Source organism: Lottia gigantea (assembly GCF_000327385.1).
Source record: "Lottia gigantea unplaced genomic scaffold LOTGIsca_47, whole genome shotgun sequence".
Lineage (NCBI taxonomy): Eukaryota > Metazoa > Mollusca > Gastropoda > Lottiidae > Lottia > Lottia gigantea.
In genome coordinates, this window is record NW_008709640.1 from 2,256,759 (window position 1) to 2,280,211 (window position 23,453).

The 23,453-nt window shown below is 31.4% G+C and overlaps 2 protein-coding genes across 2 annotated transcripts; both read left to right on the top strand.

Moving 5' to 3' along the window:
- Positions 1-395: 395 nt before the first annotated feature.
- LOTGIDRAFT_234195 (hypothetical protein) lies at positions 396-4,509 on the top strand (the record flags this gene model as incomplete). The annotated part of the gene is made up of 7 exons (XM_009061358.1): positions 396-486; positions 1,308-1,848; positions 2,004-2,079; positions 2,301-2,811; positions 2,946-2,992; positions 3,414-3,507; positions 4,481-4,509. The coding sequence occupies exons 2-7, from the start codon at positions 1,310-1,312 to the stop codon at positions 4,507-4,509; spliced, it is 1,296 nt and encodes a 431-aa protein (XP_009059606.1). The 5' UTR covers positions 396-486; positions 1,308-1,309.
- An 11,548-nt stretch (positions 4,510-16,057) lies between these two features.
- On the top strand, positions 16,058-22,192 carry LOTGIDRAFT_164860 (hypothetical protein; the record flags this gene model as incomplete). The annotated part of the gene is made up of 6 exons (XM_009061359.1): positions 16,058-16,074; positions 17,705-17,876; positions 19,041-19,257; positions 19,978-20,051; positions 21,288-21,332; positions 22,142-22,192. 6 exons carry the CDS (start codon positions 16,058-16,060, stop codon positions 22,190-22,192), a joined length of 576 nt encoding a protein of 191 aa, XP_009059607.1.
- Between the last annotated feature and the right edge of the window lie 1,261 nt (positions 22,193-23,453).

Here is a 23,453-nt window from a genome sequence, read left to right on the forward strand (position 1 = left end):
ATTAAAAGATTGTCATCCATTGTGAAAAAAATTATTACATTGACTAATAGTTTTCTTTTATGAACTATCCCATGCATATGACACTCCCTGCTTGTGTTTAACTGTTCCAATGATATTTGTTTCAGACTACAACTACGCCAGTGTCTAATTGCACGGTTCTGTTCTAGGCCACTTGGGTCTCAAGTCAAAAGGCAAGTGTTCATGCAAGTTTCCAAAAGTCAGTCATGCGTTAAGACAGTAAATCATTCTAGGGGTCCAACTCAAAATTGTTTGTCACCATTCACAGGAATGCAACTGTTTTCGAAGCCTTTTTATATAGCGACAAACTTTTATTCGCTTTGCCAATGAATTGTCGCCCTTCCATAGACTCTTCTTTTTTAAAGTCCGAAATGCTGATGTTATTGAAAGAAATTTGATTTTGGCGAAGTTCTGATGTGAATTTTTAAATACATTTTTGTTGTGGAAATAGTTTGTTATGATCAAAAGGTTACATTTCTATGATAAATTAAAATTTTGCAACCTTCTAAGCTATAAATATGGTTTCGCTTTCTCAATCTAAGCTAATTTAATTTATGATCACTGTATTTTTAAGTCAAATATGCTATCTCCCTCCATTTTTTTTCCATATGTTTTTTTTATCGTCTCATTCCAAACACTTTAGTCATACAAAAGGTGGCCTCCATTGTGTTGAAATATTTACCATAAGTATTTAAAGTATTTCATTCCATAAACATGGTAATATTTTGAGCTTATTCTATTACTCTTAGCCTACTTTCCCACTATCTGCAAATACAAATGAGCCTAGAATGGAATTTGTTCACATTTCACAAATATGCCTATCAAAACAGGCAAGGCCTATTCATAACAGACCTAGATCTGATAGATCTATTTTAAATTGAGATCTATGCCATTTTTCTAAGAAAGGAAATGTAAAGTTTGATGACTAAATGACTTAACTGTGGGAATAAACACACTTTCCTCCAAGAAGATAATTCAGTTGAGTTGAAAACAAATCACAGGCTACTGAAATTTTTTGACAAAAGATAGGAAACCACAGAACTGGTTCTCTTTGAAATGTATAAAAAGGCAAGAACTAGAAGCTACTAGGATTCTTCTGAAGAAGAATAAAGTTTACCTGATCGCAGAGATCAGTAGTAGTAGTAGTAAGACAGTAGGCCTAAAGATCAATATGGTGATAGTGAATTTTATTAAACTATTCAAAATGAAATAAATAAGGTTTTTTGATGGTGACAAGACATAAAAAAAACTTGCACAAGTTAATTTATAAATGAATTTCTTATTTTCAGAAATGGCTGACTCTAGTGAAAGCTCTCCATTACCCATACCAAAAGGTTCTTACCAAATAGACTTTGATAATTTAGACGATTTTAATCCATTTCAATCTAAGCAGCAGCTGGGTAGTTCACCACCTATTAATAGTAATAATAACAAAGTACCATCTGTTGATAATGAAGATATTAATATAGACGATATTGATCCATTTAAAAGTGGTCATGCTCTTTCCAACTCTCCTCCTACCAATCTAGTCAATAATAACGAGGGGGAAGTTGAAACCAAGAAAAAAGTGAGCCCAAAGACAAAGAAAGTAACTCCTAAGAAGTCTCCAGCTAAGAAAGACAAGTCTCCTGCAGTTTCACCAAAAGTTGAAGCAAGTGTAGCTGCCAGCCCACCTAAAGATTCTGAATTAGTAGAACCTGATTCACCTAAAGAACTAGATGATACATTGGAAGCCGCCACACAGCCCTCTCAAGATAAAACACCAGAGAAAGATTCTGGAGTAGAAACAAATGATGTTAAAAGCTCTCCCGAGACAACTGTTACACCAAAGTGAGTTTTGAGTACCTGATCATTATTTAAACCTCAAAGGTTAAAACCATGGAGTTAAAAAGCTATCATAGTCACAATTGTTTTGAATTTTTCAAATTTTTTATGTCTTTTAGGATAAATATGTAATAATCATTAAACTTATTCTTTTTTTTTAGAAAAACACCAACTCCTAAGAAAGGACTGAAAAAGCCAAAATCGACTACTAAAAGTAAATCTCCAAAGCAATTTGTGGTAAGAGCTTTGATATTATTGATTTTTATTTTCTAAATGCAAGTTTCGAGTCTTGTCTATGAGCCAGGTGAAAACCTTCCACATACCTTGTAACATATGATATATAAAAGCAATAATGCAATAAAATTCTTCTGATAGTATAAGCTTACACAAAAGTCTGTTAATAAATAAGCTTATATCATAGATATATAACTGATTGTTTTTTGTTATTCCGTTTTAAGGATGTTGATGATGAAATTCAAATATTTGCTCCCAAAAGCAAACTTGAACTGGAAGCAGACAATATAGCTGATATACCAGATGGTGATAGTGGTATAGAAATAAATGCGCCTCCACCACCCTCTGTTAAAGATACCCCAATTACAGAATTAGAAGCAACTACAATGGAGGAACCTTCATTTCTTGTGAATTCCATAGCTGTTGACCCTGCTGCTGACCTTGACTTTGCTGCCAACCTTGCACCTGCTGCTGATGTCAAGTCTGAAACACCAATTAAGGAAAAGTCACCAAATGCCAAAGCAGTTACAGAAGAGCTAAGTACATCTGGTGATGATGAAATCACTTTCCATGATGCACAACAAGAAATAAGTGATGCACCACCTGATATGAATGCGTCTGCTGATTTGCAAGGCTCTAAAGAAATGATTGGTAGTTTTGACGCTGTTCATGAGTTTGGTAATGGTGAGAATGAAATGGCAGAAGATAATGAAGGATTTGTCCCTGCTACTGACAGTAAGTATTTTCAATGCCTTGAAGTTGAACAACATTGTACATGGTACTTCCAGGGTTTGATAAAGAAAAAAAAGAAAAGAAGATATGCCATTCTCGGATCAAATTCAAACTAACAAAATATATTTTTCTTTCAGTTTTTGCAGATAATGCTAATTGGGATATGCTGGAAAAGATTGGAGGAGTAAGTATATAGTTTAGTGATTTATCATTATCATTTTGAATTTGCAAATATAACTATAATATAACTGGGCAATTTGAAATATCTTTTAACCTAATAAACCTTAATTTGCAGAATTTAACTAAATCTTGAATTAATAATTGACATTAAATCACACTATCTTTAGACAACGACCAATTTCAGCTTGCGTCTGTACTGACAAGTTAAGTCATTTTGCTACTGATTTATTTATTTACTAAAAGCAAATTTATCAAGATCTACAACTTTGTTTCTGATTTGAAATTTCAGAATCTGTAAATGTTGTAGTGACGTACCATTAAATCTTATTTTATTTCATTTAAGAACAGATTGAAAAGATTGTCTTTCAAATTGATGTGATTTGATTGCCTCTTAAATTAATGATATTTTTATTATAATATTTTAGTCTAAGAATACTCTGACATTGGGTAGAGAATCATTGTATGTGGCATTTGATCCATTTGTAAAACCTATCAAACCTGCTGCAGAAGTCATTGAAGGTAAGGGAAATAACTCTTTACATTATATCCTCTTAATTTTCTTTCTTGCATATTACTGTATGTAATGTTTACTTACAAACAATACACTTCTTAAAGGGACAGGTTTGCCATCCATTTGTTCAATCGTACCTCAGTCTCAAAAATGGGAATTTTTTTTATCTAACCCAGTGGTTCCCAACCTTTTTCAGCCTTCACACCCCTGGAGCAATCACGCCCCCAAAAATTTGTTTCATCCACATTTCCAGCATGTGATGATATGAGGTGCTTTCTCAATTCAAAATAAATTCTTCTCCTACACCAGTTGGCCACACCCCTGAAACAACCCAAGATTGGGAAACTGGGATCTAAACTAATAAGTAAAAGTAACAGCCATTGTGGAAATTTCATATCCATGTTTGTCCATGATTATCAGCATTTGAAAGTTGAAATGATAATGAGACTCTACCATATTTCATCAGATAATTAAAGTAAGAAAGTGAAATTCCTAGTTTGAGACAATTTTAATTATGCAATTTTCGTAAATTTCAAGTATTTCTGAAGACTATTTTAAAGATATGTTCAAGACTATAAATCAACCCTGAACATGGCAAACCCGTCCCTTTTAAACAGCATATCATTTGTATTTAATGTGTATAGCTATAATCAACCAAAAAACTGAATTATAGTTAATTCTATTAAGCTTATTCATTTCTAACTCTAAACTTCTAAATTTTGTGTCAACTTGTTTCTGAGATAAATTACTCCTACTCACTTCCTGTGAGGTGAACTCAATCCAACACTTAATTTAAATAATTCTATGAAATTTAGCCTGCATACATAACTGGTATAAGCTTATAACTCTTTATTTACATTGTCATTAACTTTGCATTAATTTGGATTGAGAAAAGAATTTTGTTCTTCTGTGAGAAAAGGTGTGTCTTACTGTTGATATCTGGACATTTTAATATACCTGTGCGTTATGATTTATACGTAGGATATCCACAAAACTGGATCTTGTTTTAATTTCACATTTCGAAAATTGAGTTGATATTTTCTGAGGCTTGTCATACTGTAGCTTTATTTGCTTAAAACAAAAAAAATTGTGATAGTAACTATTGCCTTTGGGCATTAGTCTCTTTGCAGTTTATTACATATCTGGCAAGCTAGGTTATGATCACCAGCCAGATCATTTGTAATAGTCTTCGTTATAGTTAAAAAAGTATCTGATCTTACCATTGTGATCTTTGTTTAAATCCTTGCTTAATCCATCATCCTTAGCCTAATCATCAGTGACTTGAATTGAAAACCATCAATAACTCTGAAAATACCACATTGAATATAGGTAAAAAAAATAAATGATATAAAAAAATAATATCGAAATATATTTGCCAGCTGACAGAGCTTGATAATTCTGTGCAATCCGTAATGGGGGGAGGGGGAGGAAGGGTATTTACAAGCTTCACAGACTTATGAAAAACTTACATTACACCTATTATTTGCTATTGTTAATATTTTAAAATCATTATTGCCGTTTCAGTATGAATTAGAGGGATTATTCATTTTATTCATGAATAACTTCATTAAAAGTTTTTCCATCATCACATTCAATTTTAACTTTAAAACTATAAGCTTACTCCTGTTTTCATCCAAAAAACTTTATAACGGTACCAGTATATCATAGATCAGAAAATAATCAGGTAAAATATGCAAATCATACAAGAATATTATATATATTCTCTACAAATGATATTCTGTAATTTTCTTACCTCCTGGGTGCTTATAAGTTAATGTTAATTTATCTTATCCATTGTTATATCCACCAACAATTATATAATAATATATAATAACTGCATGTTCAGCATCCTGAAATAAAGTTTTCATACTGTATAGAATTATGATAAGTAACTTTCAAACCTCTACAAGGAAGAGTTCTGCATCCTCATGAAGTATCTGTTATGTTACAACATTGACTCTATGTATAATCTGGTAATAGTAGTAGAACCTGTCATTTTTTTTATTCCTGACTTTAAAATAAATCCTTTAACAGCTGTGTCTGTTGGTGAAATTTGAGTTTTAATTTCATTGAAGTTTCATGCTTACTGTAGTCACTCTGTTAAATGTTCCCACACAAAGATTTAGATACTGACTCTTATTAACCTAGAAATTAGGTGATTAGACCCAAACATTGATTACTCAAGGAAGCACTGGCCATGACATGTGAAATTGTTAATTTTTATGAGAGTATCTTGAATCTATTAAACTGCCTATGGAACAGAAGTCAATGAAACATTCTATCATTCCACTGTCATATATCATGAGCACAAATGCAGATTTATTGATGGTGGACACTCTTTTTTTTAAGAAATTTGGTTTTGAGAGATACTTTTTGCCTACAAAAAAAACATTAAAACTACTTGGTAAAAAAGATAGTTTTATGGAATGTATTTCAAGAGATAAGAAGCTTTCTGATTGGAAATCTAATTTGACACATCAGTTGCAGAGAGATTGGCATTGGTAATAGTCAAAGAGCAAGCACTTTCATATGTCTTGCCAGGCACAGTTTGGAACCAAAACATACTTTAGTATTTTCTATGAATCACCAAAAGAGTAAAGATTTTTTTTTAGAAGAGTAAGGTAATAAGGACTAGAATCTACAAGGTGTTAAAACTATAACATCTGATGTTTTGCTCATAATATTAGTTCATTCCTCACCATTTCCTTCTACTGTTTTTATACCACTATATCTCTCTATATCTCTCAATGGTAGAAAAAAATCATAGGATAAATATAGGTAGAAAACTCTTTTCTTACAGACGTAAAAATGGTAGGTTTTTTCTTTTTTTGTCAGGGTTTAGTAATTTTTGTGGCAAAAATAAGTCAGCTTTACAATGCATTTTAAATTTATGGTTATGGTCTTTTAGATGTTACTTAACTTTTAAGCTACAGTTTGAGCTAAGTTGGCTTTCTACTAAGAGCTCTTTTTCTACTAAGAGCAAAATTCTCTCTTTGTGCTTGGTATTTGTTTGTTGTTTTTGCAAATAGCAAAAAAATTATCTGAGTACATTCAATGACACAAATTTTAACTGGAGGAAAATACAGCAGGTTTTGTGGAGGCCTGGACCTAACACAAACCACAGCCAACAGATGCTCCATTGAACTCCATTTCCAACCACATAGGATCAATGACAAAATCTAAACATGGACATCTCCACCTCTCTCTTTGTTAATGATAAAGATGAACAATTTCAGATTACAAAACCAAAGTGGCTAACTGAAAAAGTGAAGACCTATTATTTGCTTGTATTTGCCATTGTTGAATGTTGATATTTTCCATATATTGTCGTCTTCTCATGTCTGCTATCCAAGATCAGGTTATTTGGCATTAAACCAAATTCAGGAATCAATTATTCCAAATACTGAATCCTTGATTGAATTGAAAAAAACTATTACCTTAAATTAACCATTAAAGGATCTTCTCAATTTGACTGTGTATTCAAATTCACAAATGTTCCTTGTGTGTAAGTTCACTAAATCCATTTCCAGTGCTGTTGGTTTGTACAAGTGTACTTTATGTACCAGTACATGTCTTGATTGTACACTAAGGTTTTCCATCTTGAAACCTGTAATGGAAGTTGAAGAACAAGAATGAACTTGTATTGTATATCAAGATAAATAAAACACTAGGTCTATTGATAGTAAAATATTCAATATGTCAGCCAATGGGTAGAAAGACAGGCTATTATTATTACTCTTGATATGATACAATTATGGGTAAGAAATGTCAATATTTTCTCAACCTAAATATTCATCATGTATCAATGATATCTGAATTATCATATTCTGTTATCTGAATTAATTTAGTTGTTTGGTTTTGTCCACATCTGAATTGGGAATAAATTTATCATGTAAGCTTATATAGAATTTGTCATATTCTGTTATCTGGATTAATTTAGTCCCAGTACGGTACTTGATTTTTACTACATCTGAATTAGGAATGAATTCATCTTGTATGTTATCTGAATTACCATATTCTGTTATCTGAATTAATAAGATGCTTGGTTTTGTCTTCATCTGAATTGGAAGTAAATGTATCACGTATGTATGTCTGATTTATCATATTCTGTTAAAAATCTGAATTAGTTTGGGGTTTTTTCCACGTCCTAATTAGGATTTGATTTATCATACCTATTATCTGAATTAATTGGTTTGCTACGTTGGATCCACATCTGAAATAGGAATGAATGCATCATGTATGATATCTGACTATTGGTTGTTTCATCTGAATTAGAAACATTTTAATTTATCATGTATACCTGACTTATACTATTATCAATTTGATTGTTTGTTTTTGTCTTTGAAATAGGAATAAATTAAGTTCCAGCAAGTTTAAGCTTATATTTTAGTTTCTAGATTTGATAAGAAACCAATGAAATTCAGTGAAACCAAATATTACACAAGTGGTTTCTTTGGATTAAAAATCTATTATTATACCTTTAACAATTTGTAATTTCTGAATAATGATAAGCTATGTTTGAGATCAGAAGTTTGAAGTATAATATTGTTTAAGTTATTTTAATATGTCTTAGAAGTTTTGTAAAATACTATGTCTAGTTGTAAATATATAGTATACTATAACAGTAAAGGGACAGATGTAAGATATATCAGATTACTGTTGTGATAATCTATTATAAAACAGGTTTAAACTTAATCATCCATAGTAAATAAATCACCTTATAAATTAATCTTATATACAGGTCTCTAGTACAACTTTGGCTATAGTAGACATATCATAGTGTTGTTGTTGACAAATTAGATTGCTGGTAAGACTGAATATATTGATAAATGAGAACTTTGAATCATAATTCAATTTCATAATACATGCATGCATAGAGGAATTCAATGAAAAATTGAGGGGTGGAATGTAAATTGCGCTGGCAACTAGCCATGATTGCCATGCAATATTTGCTTGTAAAATATGATATTTGAGTTTTCTTGCCATGGAAAAAGAGGTAATCATAAAGAATATATGGAAACAAATCTATATTCTAAGCTTATACAGGAAAAGTTCTAAAATATATTCCATCCATGGTCCTTGTTGATCACCTAAAATCCCTACTTGTGCTGCTTTGTGCATGTTTTGCAACATATTTGTGTTCAATATAATCATAAATTTTTGATATAAAATTTTCTTAAACTGTTGTGACATTCATAAGCTTGAGTTTGACATTTTAGGTCTTGAATTTTATATAGGAACATGAATGGTAGTTTGAACACAATCCATTGAATATCATTAGTTTCTTTTGTGTAAATGAAAATGAAAATCAATTATAACTATTATATAATATAACTTACCAACAGATGTCAGGACTTATTGATATGGCAATGCTTTACAAACCAGAAATTATACAAGTTGAAACATGGAATCCAATAGCTTCCTTTATAATTCCTGACATTATTCTCAGACTAATAGACTGTGTCACGTCTGCTAATAAAGTACAGTATTCAAATGTCAACTTGATCTGTATGGAGACAAAGACTTGGCCTTTGATATGAACCATGCCTCCACAATATTATCTAGCCAAGTTGCTATATGATCTGGGATGAGTTTGTGTGTGTTTACGTTGATAGATATGAATGAAAGAAGGACTTACCCTGACGATAATGTGAACTAAACAAGCGTTGAGTGACCTGGAATAGCGAAAAATCTATTGAAGAGTGAAATCAATGAATAATGAATATTTTGTAGTTGACAGATTGAACAAAGACTTGGCTTGAGATCAAAATATTATCAAGTATAATAGGGCTAGTATGTGACTGAATGGTTAGTTACCGTATTGGTATATAGTAAAAGTATTTATCTGACTATTTATTTATTACAGATTGGTATTTTTAAGGTAATTTAGTACATGTGTTGATGTTTTTGTTTCTGTGAAGGAGGAGGGGGGGATGGGCGTGTGCGTGTATGTTAAGAGGGGTACAGTTGGGGCTGGATAAGGGAGATGATATAGGGTATATAGATATAAGTGCCATTTTTAGAGTACTGCTATATATGTAATTTACTTTTCTGTCTACATTGAATGGGCTTCAGTTTTATATGTCATTGTCTGTGTAAATCTATTCTTTGGTTAGTGCATATCTCTGTCATTAATTCTTGTTAGCTTGATAGAAACTTAAAGGGACAGTGCACCATTTTCGGGGGTTGATTCGATTCTTGAATTTATGTAAGTAGTCTTCATAAGAAACTAGAAATGTAAATCGCATAATTCCTTAAAAATACTCTAAATTAGGAATTTTACTCACTATTTCTATATATGTCTTTGCTATATATCACAGAGTATCTTAAAATGATGAGTCATCATTTTAACATTCAAACGAGGGTAATTCTGGACACACATGGATTGGAAGGCTCAAATTTCATCAATGAGCTGTGAACAATATTACTGATTCGCTCAACTAAAAAATTCCAGTTTCTGAGACTAAAGTATGATTGGTCAAATAGAATGGCTAGCCAGTCCCTTTAAATTAATGAATATAATGATATGCAAATTGGAATTTCCAAGTTGAATATATTTTAATGAAGGTTAAGCATTATTGCCCTTCATTACAAATTTGATGAAAATTGTGCTTCTTTGATGCTTAAAATCATTTTTTCTTATTACTGCCTTGGACATGTCTTAGCTATATCTGTCCCTTTTTTTAAGTTTTCTAATGGATAAGAAGTAACAATAAGTGTACAAGTAATAGTAAATAAAAATATATGACAAGTGTAAGCTTATCCCTTAAAATTTGAATTTGAATTCCTTTTACTGATATTATAGATGTATCTGAACTATTTTCTAAAATCAAAATTAAGAAAGATATCATTACCTCTTTGATCCAGAAATTTTTTTAACTTTCGTGAGAAGTAACGTTACTAAGTCTAGTATTTGTTTTTATTTTCAACGTTAAAAGCCTAGAGATGAACTCTAAAATTGTGGCTTTAAACAAATATTGCCACCCTTTCATATTGACATAGGACATGGGCTGGATCTCTTCACTACTATATCTTTATATAGGTGTGAGAAATATCTTAGTTAGTAAGTATAAACTATATGGAGAACTTATAGTTAAATATAAACATTCAAACATGTCTTTAACAGTAAAAATTGTTTTATTCAAGCAGGAAACTGGCTGTTTCACTAGTTTGTGACTTTTTTTTAATAAATTCAGTTGACAGTATATCTTCATCAAGATAAGGGTTTGTAATTATTTTGCTATGTTTATTGATCAAACGCTAAATAATTTCCCCTGAGGCTTAAGAGTGAGTAAAATAATTGAAGCTTAAAATTGTATGTTAAAAGTCAAATGATTTATCAGAAGTTTTTTTGGTGTAATTCTGAATCACACACTTTCTGTTGTCAAATGTACAACTTTTTGTTTTTATTAACTATTTGTTTTTATGAAGTTCTTAGGGCTACCTATCTCTTGATTACCGGTACCTCTTATAACTTAACTTAAGTTTTTGTTGAAAAAAATCAAATTTCGTAGCTTTTCTTGACCCTTTTTGCCTCTGTACAGTTTATTTTCAAAGCACTTTATTGACATTTCTGCACTGCCAACCTTTTAAGGTTCTAAAATCAATCAGCTGAATGTTTGCTTATGGACAGAAGCACCATTTTTCTTTACCTATCATACTTAGAGTTCACAGTAATAGAGTTCACAGCTCAAATTTGAGCTTTCCTATCCATGTGTGTCAAGAAAGATCCGCATTTGAGAGTTAAAAAGACGAATCATCCTTTTTTGAGACATTGCCATTAGAAAAGACATCCATAAAAAAGGAAAACTTTGAAAAATTTTGGAAGTAATTATCCAATTTTCGTACATTTTTAGCACTTCTGAAGACTATTTACATAAATTCAAGACTCAAATCAATCCCCTAAAATGGCGCATCTGTCCCTTTATTGCAAGACACAACTGTACTGGAGTAAAGTTTGACACAAAAAGAATCTATTAAATGTACAGATATTAGCCAAATATTTGTTCTATTCCATAAGATCATGAGAAACAATGCCAAACAATATGTTGAATGAATACCACCTAACTTGATAAAACCTCCCTACTTTCTCCATATGATTGTGATTATTTATGTCTATAAGCTTACTGTATTACCTCATGTCTTGGAACTATTCAATAAGCTTACATCATTTCAGATAATCTTGGATTTCTTCCATTGCACATTTCTGAGTTTATAACCTTATGGTTGGTGATTTCAGTGTTATTAAGGCACTGGTCAAGGTCACAAGCTTTGGTTCTATTTCATCATCAAGATTTTTTGTGGAATTGGACTCAAGTTACCCACTAATACTGGCATTGGATTAATCTTGGAACATTCCTAATTTTGGTTCCATTTGGATACTGGTATGGTTTCTGTGTTACAGAAACAGTATTTTGTCAAGCACTGATCAAGGTTCTTCCAGGAATTGTACTAAGAAGTCCACTTTATACAAGCTGAATTAATCTTGGAATTGTTCCATTGCACATTCCTGATTTTGATTCCATTTGGATACTTTTGTGGTTTCAGTGTAACAGAAACACTATTATTTTGTCAGGCACTGGTCAATGTTTTTCAAAGAATTGTACTAAGTAGTCTACATTATACTGGTTGAAATAATTTTGGAATCATTCCATTGTCCATTCCTGATTTTGGATACTTGTCTGGCTGTGAATTATTACGTAAGGAGTATTTGTCAAGCACTGGTCAAGGTCACAAGCATGTCAACTTAAAGTCATAAAAGGAATTGGTCTACAGTGATACACATACTATCAGAGTTAATCTTGAATTCCTTTCATTTTATATTCCTGATTTTCTCACACTGTGGAAGTTCTTGTGGTTTTTGTGACACTAGTATTATTCTACAAAAGACATTTGACATTGAACAAAGTGATTGACCTTATTAACATTTTAATTTAGTAGATTATTTTCCATGTCTATCATATCTCTCTACTTCCTTTTATGATATAATAAGTGAACTTGTTAAGGATATATATAATTAGCTGAACACGAGGATATTATCATAACAATTTTGATAATATATACTAGTGACTAAGATGGGAGGTTATATGCCTAAAGCTGGTAAGACAATGGCAATCTTATATGCATGCTGTGGACAGTTTATAGCTGCTTGCATGAAACTTTCAGGAACCATAAATGAGTATTTTTAGATAAAAGTGCCTAGGCCTAGGAATTATATTTTTGCATATATGATCATAATATTAAAGTAACTTGTGAATTGTAGATTATGTTAAAAGTATTTATAACATTTTATTGTTGCTATAAAGCAAGATTGTTGACAACTTCTAAATTGACTTTTAAGTTTTGTATCATTTCGCTTGAAATATGCTGCTTTAGGCTTTTCTTGTGCATCATCCAAACTCAAATACATCGTTGAATAAATTCATCATAGTATATCCATCATTGGTTGTTTATGTTGTTCTTTCTGTTTTCCTTATTTAGCTATATGTTACAGACATTATATTATCATTAGTTGATGTATTTATAAGATTATTGATTTGTTAATTGCCTTGTCTGTTGTAGAAAAAGAAGAAGAAGCCACTCCACCTAAAACAGCAGCTTCCACATCAATATCCAGGTAATAAACATTACTCTTAATTTCTCTCATGTTGAATAGAGGGTTAATGCTTAATCATGATACCAGTAAGCTAATTGCTTTGCCATGGTATTTTACCAATCTGACTTGCCCTTGTATTTTGTCAATCTGACCTGCCATGGTATTTTACCAATCTGACTTGCCATGGTGATTTAACCAATCTGACCTGCCCTGGTATTTTACCAATCTGACCTGCCATGGTATTTTACCAATTTACCAATCTGACCTGCCATGGTATTTTACCAATCTGACCTGCCATGGTATTTTACCAATTATCTGACCTGCCATGGTATTTTGCCAATCTGACTTGCCCTGGCATTTTGTCAATCTGTCTTGCCATGGTATTTTACCAATCTGACCTGCCCTGGTATTTTACCACCAATCTAACTTGCCATGGTATTTTGCCAATCTGACCTACTGTGGTATTTTGCCAATCTGACCTACTGTGGTATTTTGCCAATCTGACCTACTGTGGTATTTTGCCAATCTGACTTACCTTTGTATTTTGCCAATCTGACTTTTCATGGTATCTGCAAATCTGACTTGCCATGGTATTTGCAAACTGACTTGCCATGGTAATTTGCCAAACTGACTAGCCATGGTGTCTGCAAATCTGACTTGCCATAGTATTTTGCCAATCTGACTTGCCATGTTATTTTGCCAATCTGAATGAAAATGAAGAAGAGAAAAGTTCACATGGATAATTAAGTTTATATTTCTGTTCAAAATCTATATCATGAAATTGATTTTAATATGGCTCAGCCATCAAAATTAATGAGGAGTCTAAAGCCATCCTGGATCATTCAAGATGTAAATAAATGAGTCAAAAGATAGATCTAGTAAGAGTATTCTAGTCAATGCTCTGCCAAAATAGACATTAGACTTATTGGACAAGCCTAACCTTACATCTAACTTGGATAGACATCAAAGATTCTATAATGAACTTTTATTTTCATGTTTTAGAATAAACCTTTTGGCTATCCTCAACCTTAAAAAGAAGTTAAAATAATACTTAAAATATGTGAATAATACATTAATTTTAATACTACAATAATAATAAAATATTGCTACTGTTAAAATAGTGCTCATTACAACAATTGTAGAGTGATATAGAAATAGAAATATTAAAACAGAATTTTCATATTATTATTACAAATATCATATAGAAGTATTAGAAAATTCAATATTATTAGAGAAAGTTTGACATTTAGTGTTGAATATCCAGTACTATAATGTAGACAGGATTAATTAGTATGTAGTTAATGACTCATCAACATGGCTGTTTAAAAACAAAAATATTTGATACATATGACTAAGGTAAAGTGTTTTTAATGACTTAAAAGTTTCATTTATGTCAAGATGTTTTTGACTTAAAACACAAGAAGTGATTGATTTTTAAAACATCCTAAGTTTTAAGTAATTTAAGTAATTACTGTTATATTGAACTAGTGTGTATAAGCTTATGATTTGTATTGTTGCTCTGTATGGAAGACTGTCTCCCTCACTACCCCCCTCTCCCCAACCCCCTCCCTCCAACCCTCTGCCCTAAGGTTTCGTAACATTATCTATATCTGGTATTTCTGAGTAGACTTTTAGATTAACGTAGTTTTGGTTGCTATAGGTGCATTTGGCACTCCTTGCTGTTTCACTCGGACTCACTTTTTAGCAGGAAAACAACCAAAATATTAGAATGTATCAAAAAAGGCATTAGAATGGCATTCTGATGTGTATAGTATTAGCCATTAACATTATACTATAAATAGCCATTGATGTAATTTGATGGAGATTCAATATCGCTCAAGGCTTAGATGTAATACTTGTTTCCTAACTGGTATTCATCAGTAACCTATTAGTACTGTTTTAAAGATTTATTGCTTTCAAATTGCATTAAGAGAGTATTGGCAGCCATTGAGCCACACCCAAAAACACCATTGGAATGTGGAAGAACTTTGCAATGTTCCCAAATTTTGGCCTGATGTCCAGATTATTTCTGACTTCAATCCTATTGACTAATGGAATTCTATGACGTACTAGGGAAATCTAATAGACATTCTCCACCATGTTTATGTAGGATTTTATTGATTGATAGAGACACAGAGCTAGAGTTTTATATAGACACAGTACTAAGTTAACTTTAACATTGTAGTGCCATATTGGATTTTTCTATGGTGAAAATATTGGTTGACCACATATTTGTATGGTGAATAAGTGTTTTGAATTGCAACTGTGACTTTATTTAAGAAGGTGTTACTTAAAAATAATTTCTTGATTCTTGAATTAGCCAGTCTGGGTTAACCTGTGTTGATATATCACTGGACATATTGCTTGATCACGATATACAAAACTGCCATTCTGAAAGGCAAAACTATCAGGAGACAATACATGAAAAACGAACCATTCCATGCTCAGCAAGCAATAAGTACGAGAACTTTTTCTTCCAGATTCATTTCAAAATTGTGGGAAACAAATTTATAAACGAATTGTTAAACGTGTGTATCACAAACTCGAAAAGAGAAGTTGTTGTATATTGATTCTCACAAAATATCCATTGGCTGTGTATTACGACTTGCGGTATTTATCAGTAAATCCTGCGGTTCCTTCCATATGCTCCAAAAACCACACAGATTATCTATGAGTAGAGATATTTGCAGGCGAAACAGAAACTAGAAAGTGTGAAGAGTAACAGATTGCCTAACAGCTGTATATTAGATATTGTAGAGAGATATCTAAGTCAAACTGTAATTTGGTACTACTGTACATCTGCCTAACTAGCAGACGCCAATCTATTTTAAGATTTGTGTATAAACTTTTACCTGTTTCCAACACAAGTTCTTTTAGAATGTTAAAAATGTGCTATTATATGTGACTGCAATTATCAGCTAGTTCTGTATTTTTATTTGAAAGAATTTGACTTTTTTGTGAAAATGAAAGGAACTAAAGGGTAGGTCAGAATGACATTTTTTTTTTAATCTTTTAGAATTTTCACTATTTATTTTGTGTAATTCTTTGGTGTCGTGTCAGCAAGGTTTTGAGATGGTATTTCAATTGGATGAAATATACCAATGTGCCAATTTCCATATTTTGCCTGATTTTCCAATTTAAGTCAAGTCATTTCAATGGGACAAAATAGTCTCTAAGCTACAGCCTGAACTGGGAGTAAGCCTTAAAGGGTGTTATGGATTTAAGATAACCTTCAATTAAATTACAAATTCTTGTATTAATTATGCTATGAAGCCACAAATAGATGGTGTCCGGGCCTGTATATGACACAGGATTAACGATACAGTACAGTAGAAAATGGTTGAGAATCGTGTCTACATTTTGTCCAGACACTCTACGTCATGTGTTCACTTGATCTATTTTCTACTGTATCGATATTCTCGCATCGTAAACCGCACAAGGCACTGTACATCATTGCGTCTTTATGTGGATTCATGTCATATATTTGACATATTAACCTTAATAACGCTTTCAGTTTCAAAACGTTCTCATTGGAGGAGTCCACTACTCTATAACTTTAACTCTCATTTTGCCATACTTTGGACAGGAATTCGATTTACGAATTTGTCTCGTTCTTGTACGGATATTTTTTATATCAGTAAATATCATGAATAAAGCACCCAAAATTGTAAAATATTTTGAGATAATCTAAAAAAGGGCAGTGATGGACAAATATGCATATGTCGCAAGAATATAATATAGATTTTGAGACTTGGACAAATAGAATTGTCCTCATTTAGCTCAGTATAATTAACTTTATCTTAAGAGTATAGAAAATCTTTATTTTGAAGATAAATTTCTCCTATGATGGACTTAGAGTTTCTAGTATTGACATGAGATTTTCTAATCTGGCTTCTTGCCATAAGATCTGTTCATTGATTGTAAATCTCTTGTTTTCACTACATTAAAATATGAGATAAAATATGCAGTCTGGAAGAAAATCTAAATCTTTTAGAAAAATTATACCAGTACCACTCTTTTTCATTCAAAATTTTTTGTTAAATATGGCATCAATTCTGGTTTTTGATCCTTTTTGATTTTCTAGATATTCATCACACTCAAAGACGTTTTCTGATTTTTTTTACCGAAATATTGAAATATATAAATTGTAGTATGTGGTATGCAACTTAAAGCTAACCTTTTCTTTAGCGGACTTAATCAGCTAGTCTAATACGCTTGTTGTTCGTGTCACATTGTCCCGTTGCTGGAAAGGGCAGCCATGTGATTGGTTAAAACAGAGGTCAAGCAAAGGTTAACAATATGAAAAGTCGGAGAAGGACTGTATTAAACCTTATTGTAGTGATTACGTACAAAGTTAATAGCTAATAAAACATTCGAAAGGAAACTAATAAAATGCGAATGGAAGTTAGGTCAAATCTGACTCTTCCACAAAGTTTTCCTTTTTAGCATAACTTACCTGCCATAAACTGTAATAATTGGTAATCGATACTCAGCCCTAGGTCTAGCTACATGATAGTATTTATACAGTTCAGAATTATTCAAAGGCTTCCAATATACATTATTATTCTGTTAAATAAGCTTCTATTTATTATTTGGTTTGATCTTTTCAGTGAAACAGATCTGTTATTATTAAATACACCTTCACCAAGTAAATTAAAACAGAAGAATAGGAGTCATCCAGCATCAAGGAAGTTACAGGATCAGTTTGAAGGCAAGAAGGCACCAGAAGAAGATGTAGATAGATTATTATTGAGTACCAGTCCTATTGTCACCAAAGACAAGGTATTGTATTGAATTTTCAGATCTTTCTGAGACCAGATGATTCAATATCTAAACTGGTTGCAGATCTCAGTCTGGTGTGCTTGACAGGCTCATCTTTGAGTGAGATGACATTTCATTGGTCAGTAAAGCCATGTCAATTGGGTTTCTTCTAGAATTTACACTATCGTAATGCTTATACACTAGGGAACTCTGAGTTATCAAAAGGGATGCAACTCTTTAGCAAAATGACTGGATAATAAGAGTCTACTTCCTCCTAAAAAGTAGATGAAGCAACCAGTTTTTGAAATTGCCAATGCGTTCACTATCTTAGTATGTAAGGACAAATTGGAACAGGTCATAATGTTATAATTAAGATTCTACTAAGGCTAAGAATTATATTCAGATATTTAGTATTGGTTTGTTAAGTATCTAAGAAGGGGTTGCTTGATATATTTTAGCATAGCAGTTAGTTTTTAAAAAAAATTAACCTAAATGATTGTGGTGATTAGAACTTTTACTAAGACAATTAATGAGATTTATTTAACACAAACTGAACCTTTACTTATAGTGTATGCAGAAACATTACTTTCAATATACATGCGTAGATATATTAAAGATGGTTTTCCTTATTTTTTAGTGTCAAATTAAGCAAACTATTTGATTAATTGGTGTTTCTAATGAATTTTCATGATTCTTAATCATATCATTATGTTTTTATTGCATATTATTTAGAGTTTTAACCAATCATAAATGTCCATGTATGTACAGTCTGGATAAACAAAAAAAGACTTTTCGACCTTTCTTGATCGGTCACTCATTGGAATTCTGCTTGTAATTCTCTTCTAATTTAGCGAATTTTTGAATTAATTATGAACATATGAGACACACTGGTATTTTTCCAAGTCATTAGAACACCTATACTATCTATTCATATAAGTATTAGCATTTTCATTTTCATAAATGAAAATAAGGGAACCAATCTTTAACCTTAAGATAAGGAACTTTGCTGAGGATCATGAATTCTATAATTTAAAGATTCTAAGCTTATTGCTGCCGTCTTGTATTTTAGACACAAAATCCTTTAGGTAAATTTTGAAAACGGAAATTCCTTTGTGATGGTCTGAAAATGTGTGGAGGTCACATGACTGTCCCCCAACTTAAATGTTTGCTGTTCCTTTAATTCAGTCTAGGAACAATGATGATCTCCATTTTGACGAGAGTGGAGACACATCAGATACTTGGGTTGAACAGATTCAAAATTACACTGAAATAGAAGATACTAGTTGTTTATCTCAAGATTCTGTTGATAGCTGGCCACGTCCTAGTCATCAGGATACAGAAATATATTCAGCTGACCTGACTGAGGTTATACATAATATATTAATATTATTGGCATGGTGTGGTGTGTGCCAGTTATATTCATTATTAATTTAATACTTTATTGGTCATTCTAACAATATTACATTCATTTTTCATTTGCTATCCTGTGCTCTATAAACCATACTTTTTGAGCAATAGCTCATCGCAGAGTTCGCTAATCAAATATCCAGGGGTTGGTTCCAGCATAGTTTAAGGAAGTAACTTCTTAGTGTTTGTTTTGTTCACCTGGGACAAATGGAGGCCCATTGTACCAGAGGTTGAATTTTGAATCCGCCTTTCCTTAAAGGGACTGGTGCGCCATTCTTTTTGACCAATCATACTTTAGTCTCAGAAATGGGAATTTTTTTAGCTAAGCCAATCAGTAATAGTGTTCAAAGTTCAAAATTTTAGCCTTCAAATCCATGTTCCGATTTCGAATGTTAAAATGACAACTCATTTTAAGATACTCGGCCTTTCCTTAGGATATCAAAATGTTATGGCATAGCACTGTCAGATTTATGATTTAAAAGTAACTTGTCAAATACAGATAGATTAAATATTTATAATATTACTCACAAAGAAACGTGGTTCATTGAATATAGCTGGACATACAGAAAATCGTGAACGAATAAGCTTATTCGTCCCAATGGTCACAAATCTTGATATGTGGAGTATGATTTTATATCCATTCATAGTTAATCATTGCAATGAACACATTTTTCAAGCGAAATACTTTTCAAAATATGTGGAAAAACTCTTCCAGGTAGAAATGATCTCACTAAAGTTGAGAAGCGAGGAGATATTGGTATCATTGATATATATCTGGGTGGTCTATTGGTCAGTTTTCATTTTTAAGCCTTTCATCCAACAACCCAATAAGTCTGAAGTGTGATTTAGTTTTTGATAGCCAAATAAATGCTTGCAATTTCAGATATCTAGAATTTTATTGTTTGCATGGTTGGTATTCATCTTCAGATGAATGAATGAAATTGAACATGCACGAAGCCTAAAACTTGTTAAGGAGATTTTAACAGAACGGTTTATTGTGTGATCATACTTGATCTTATATTTGCAAATCAGTCAGCTGGGAAGCAGTTTACGTCATTTACAAAAAAAACCAGTTTAGTCGTTTCTCTAGATAAACTTCCGTATCTTTCACTTATTCTAAAGGGTGTTGATATAATTGTAGTTACCAATTGTATCATTATGATAATCAAAATCAGAATTGTTAACAAATATATTCACTGTATGACTTGCAAGTCAAGAGATTTGTCAGTGGATTTGAATAGGAAGATCTCAATTACATTTTAACTGATTAAAGGGGCGTTCTGCTTTTTTTGTGAAACATTATCAATATCAAAAACGTTGTAAATTATACCTGAAAATATTTCTAAAGTATGCTAATTTTATCTATGTATCTTCTTGATCAAACTGAATTTGTTTTAAAGGGGTTAATTAAAAACTAGAGTGCTTATTGTTGATTAAGCAGTTTTACCTAATTTCGGTGATTGGCTTTATAATGGCTCGTTATATTTAGTTGAAAACTTTAGAAAACGTAGCAGATATATTTCTCTACAATTAGGCGTTTATTTTACTCAAATTAGCTTGCAAAAAAGCATGACAAATTTTAGAAGGTTACATAAAGTTTTGTGCTAAAACATTAACAGCCGAATTTTTTTAGTTAAAACTTTCAGATACGTTAAAGGATACATTTCTATAGATTTTGATTTATAATTTTCACAAATTTGAGGAAATTTTTTTTTCGACCTACAAAAAAGTCGAATTTCCCTTTAAGAAATCTCTGAATAGCAAATTTTTTATAACATTGTTTCATATGAGATCATCGGGTTGTGCTTAGTAAATGGTTGTATCCCAAAGAGTATTGAACATTTAACATGAAATTTGAAATTTACATTAATACACTGATGGTCCTAAATTAGGATTGACTTATATCAATGTGCACTAAAAATAAGTAAGCAATGTTGAATCAAAACTCTCAATTGCAGAGTGGCATATAGTGTTCTGGATATTAAGTAAAGCTTTAATATGTTTCATTTTCAATGTGTTTTTCAGGAAGACAATATGGCCACCAATGATCAAGTTGTTCAACTGGTTCAGGTAATAATTTTATATAACATATTCATTTTTTAATTTGGGTACTTTCGGAATTTTCCTTTTTTTTGTTTGACTTTTGGGATATTTTGGGGATGAATTCTATATTGATATTCTATATTGATATGTGTATCAGTGATGTTGTAATGTTTTAGTGTAATTTATAAGAATATTTAGGAGATTTTTATTCTGTGAATGCTTATCAAGTATTTGTGCAATTTTCATAATAATCAAATTATTTTTGAAAAATCTCAACTTTATAAGCTTATGTGGCCCTTCTCTTTCCAAAGTTAACTTATGATTGAAAATCAATGCAAATTTCCTAGTAAATATTACGTGAGATACAAACGCATTGTACTGTCAACCAACCGGCTGCGGGCACATAAGGAGACTTTTTGTCTTTTTCCACTATGTTGATAATCACGTACAGATAATACAATTGAAGTAAAAGGAATCTGATTGGATGATAACTCTCGGTCTTGCTGACGATAAAATAATCGGCGACAAATATCAAACTGGTTTGATCTAATCATCTAGTGGTAGCGCAGGCATGATTTTACTCAAGACTCAAGTCTGCGACAAAAATCTCCGAATAAGACTTTTCATGTGTAGCAATCTTAAAGTAGCAACTTAATTACTTGTGAACACCATAGATCGTAATGAAACTTGATATATACTTTTGTATTTTGATGCTATTTTTTTCTATATATATCCTTGTTACCTGTGATATTGTAAATTGCATGAGCTATAAATTTTAAACACAATATGATGTGTAACACATCGCAAAAAAATTAAATACACCTTTTTTTTTTCAGCAATTTATGTATTTCACTATAATGATTGCTTTTTTTTTTCTTAAATTTTAAAGTCTGATCTTCAAGAGGTATTGAATGTATTTTATTATAATTCTGATCAATTTGTTCCTGATTTTAAGTTCCAACACCCTTGGATTCTTGGCATTATATTAGAACATTTTGTTTTTCAGGAGAAACATAGTTCTCATGACATTAGCTCATTTTATCATTTCATTTCATTCGTTCATTTTTTTCCCTTTATTTGTCTACTTATACACTCATTTAATCTTTTTTTTCGAAAAATCAAAATAATTTCCTATGGCTTGTCCAAAAATTGAAAAAAAAAAAAATTCGGAGATATTTTCTAATAAAAAATCAGATTGAAAAACATTGATATCATTAATGGAAGTCGACAATTGAAATTGCAGAGTGACATGAAGTGATCTTGAAGGATAAATATGCCAATTCTCAATTAATGAAAAAGAATTTATTTGCAAAAAAATTTTCCCAAATATTTTGATGAACAGGTTTAAGTTGTTAAAATTTGAAATCCAAAATAAATTTCATGAGGTTTTTGGTAATCAGCTTTCATGAATTAAGGAAACCTATTAAATAAAAAGCCATGAGAAATTATTTATATCCTGCTGATTCCAACTCATCTTATCCTTGGCTATCTTCATATTATATGTTGTGGAATTTTAAAAGGATCAAGGAGGTTTTCTGGCATTTTTATGTTCATTGGAAACATTTTGGTTTCCTGCAACTCTGTAAATTTGACAATATTATGATATCAAAACTCATTACCTTTTGGCTCCAATGGTATTTAAGATAATGTTTTCATAATCTTGTAAGGCTTGTCAAAAATTACAGGACTTGCATGCAAATGATCCAGAATAATGCCATAAATTGGTATTGTTTTTCTGGAATTAAGATTGTGATGCCATAGATTGGTCATGTTTTTCTGGAATTACAGGAACACTATACGTCACTGTAAACCTCCTTTTGATTTCCTTTAATTTACGTATATTATCTTTTATTTTTTCCTTATTTTTGCTATTTTACCTTTGATTCTCAGGGCTTAGATGACTTTAAGGTAATGCTATTTATACTTTGGTTGCTGCATTTTACTAGCTTGCTATATTGGGTATAAGATATCATCAATACATATTTCAATATCCTTTATTTTCCTAGCATGCTTGGACAAACAAACAAAATCCTGTCTTTGGTTCACTTCATTGTGAAACTCCATTGAAATCTTATTTGCCAAAATATTTTTGCAGAATATTCAACTTTTTGGTGCATATTGTTTGTCCCTATTACTATTATCACTACC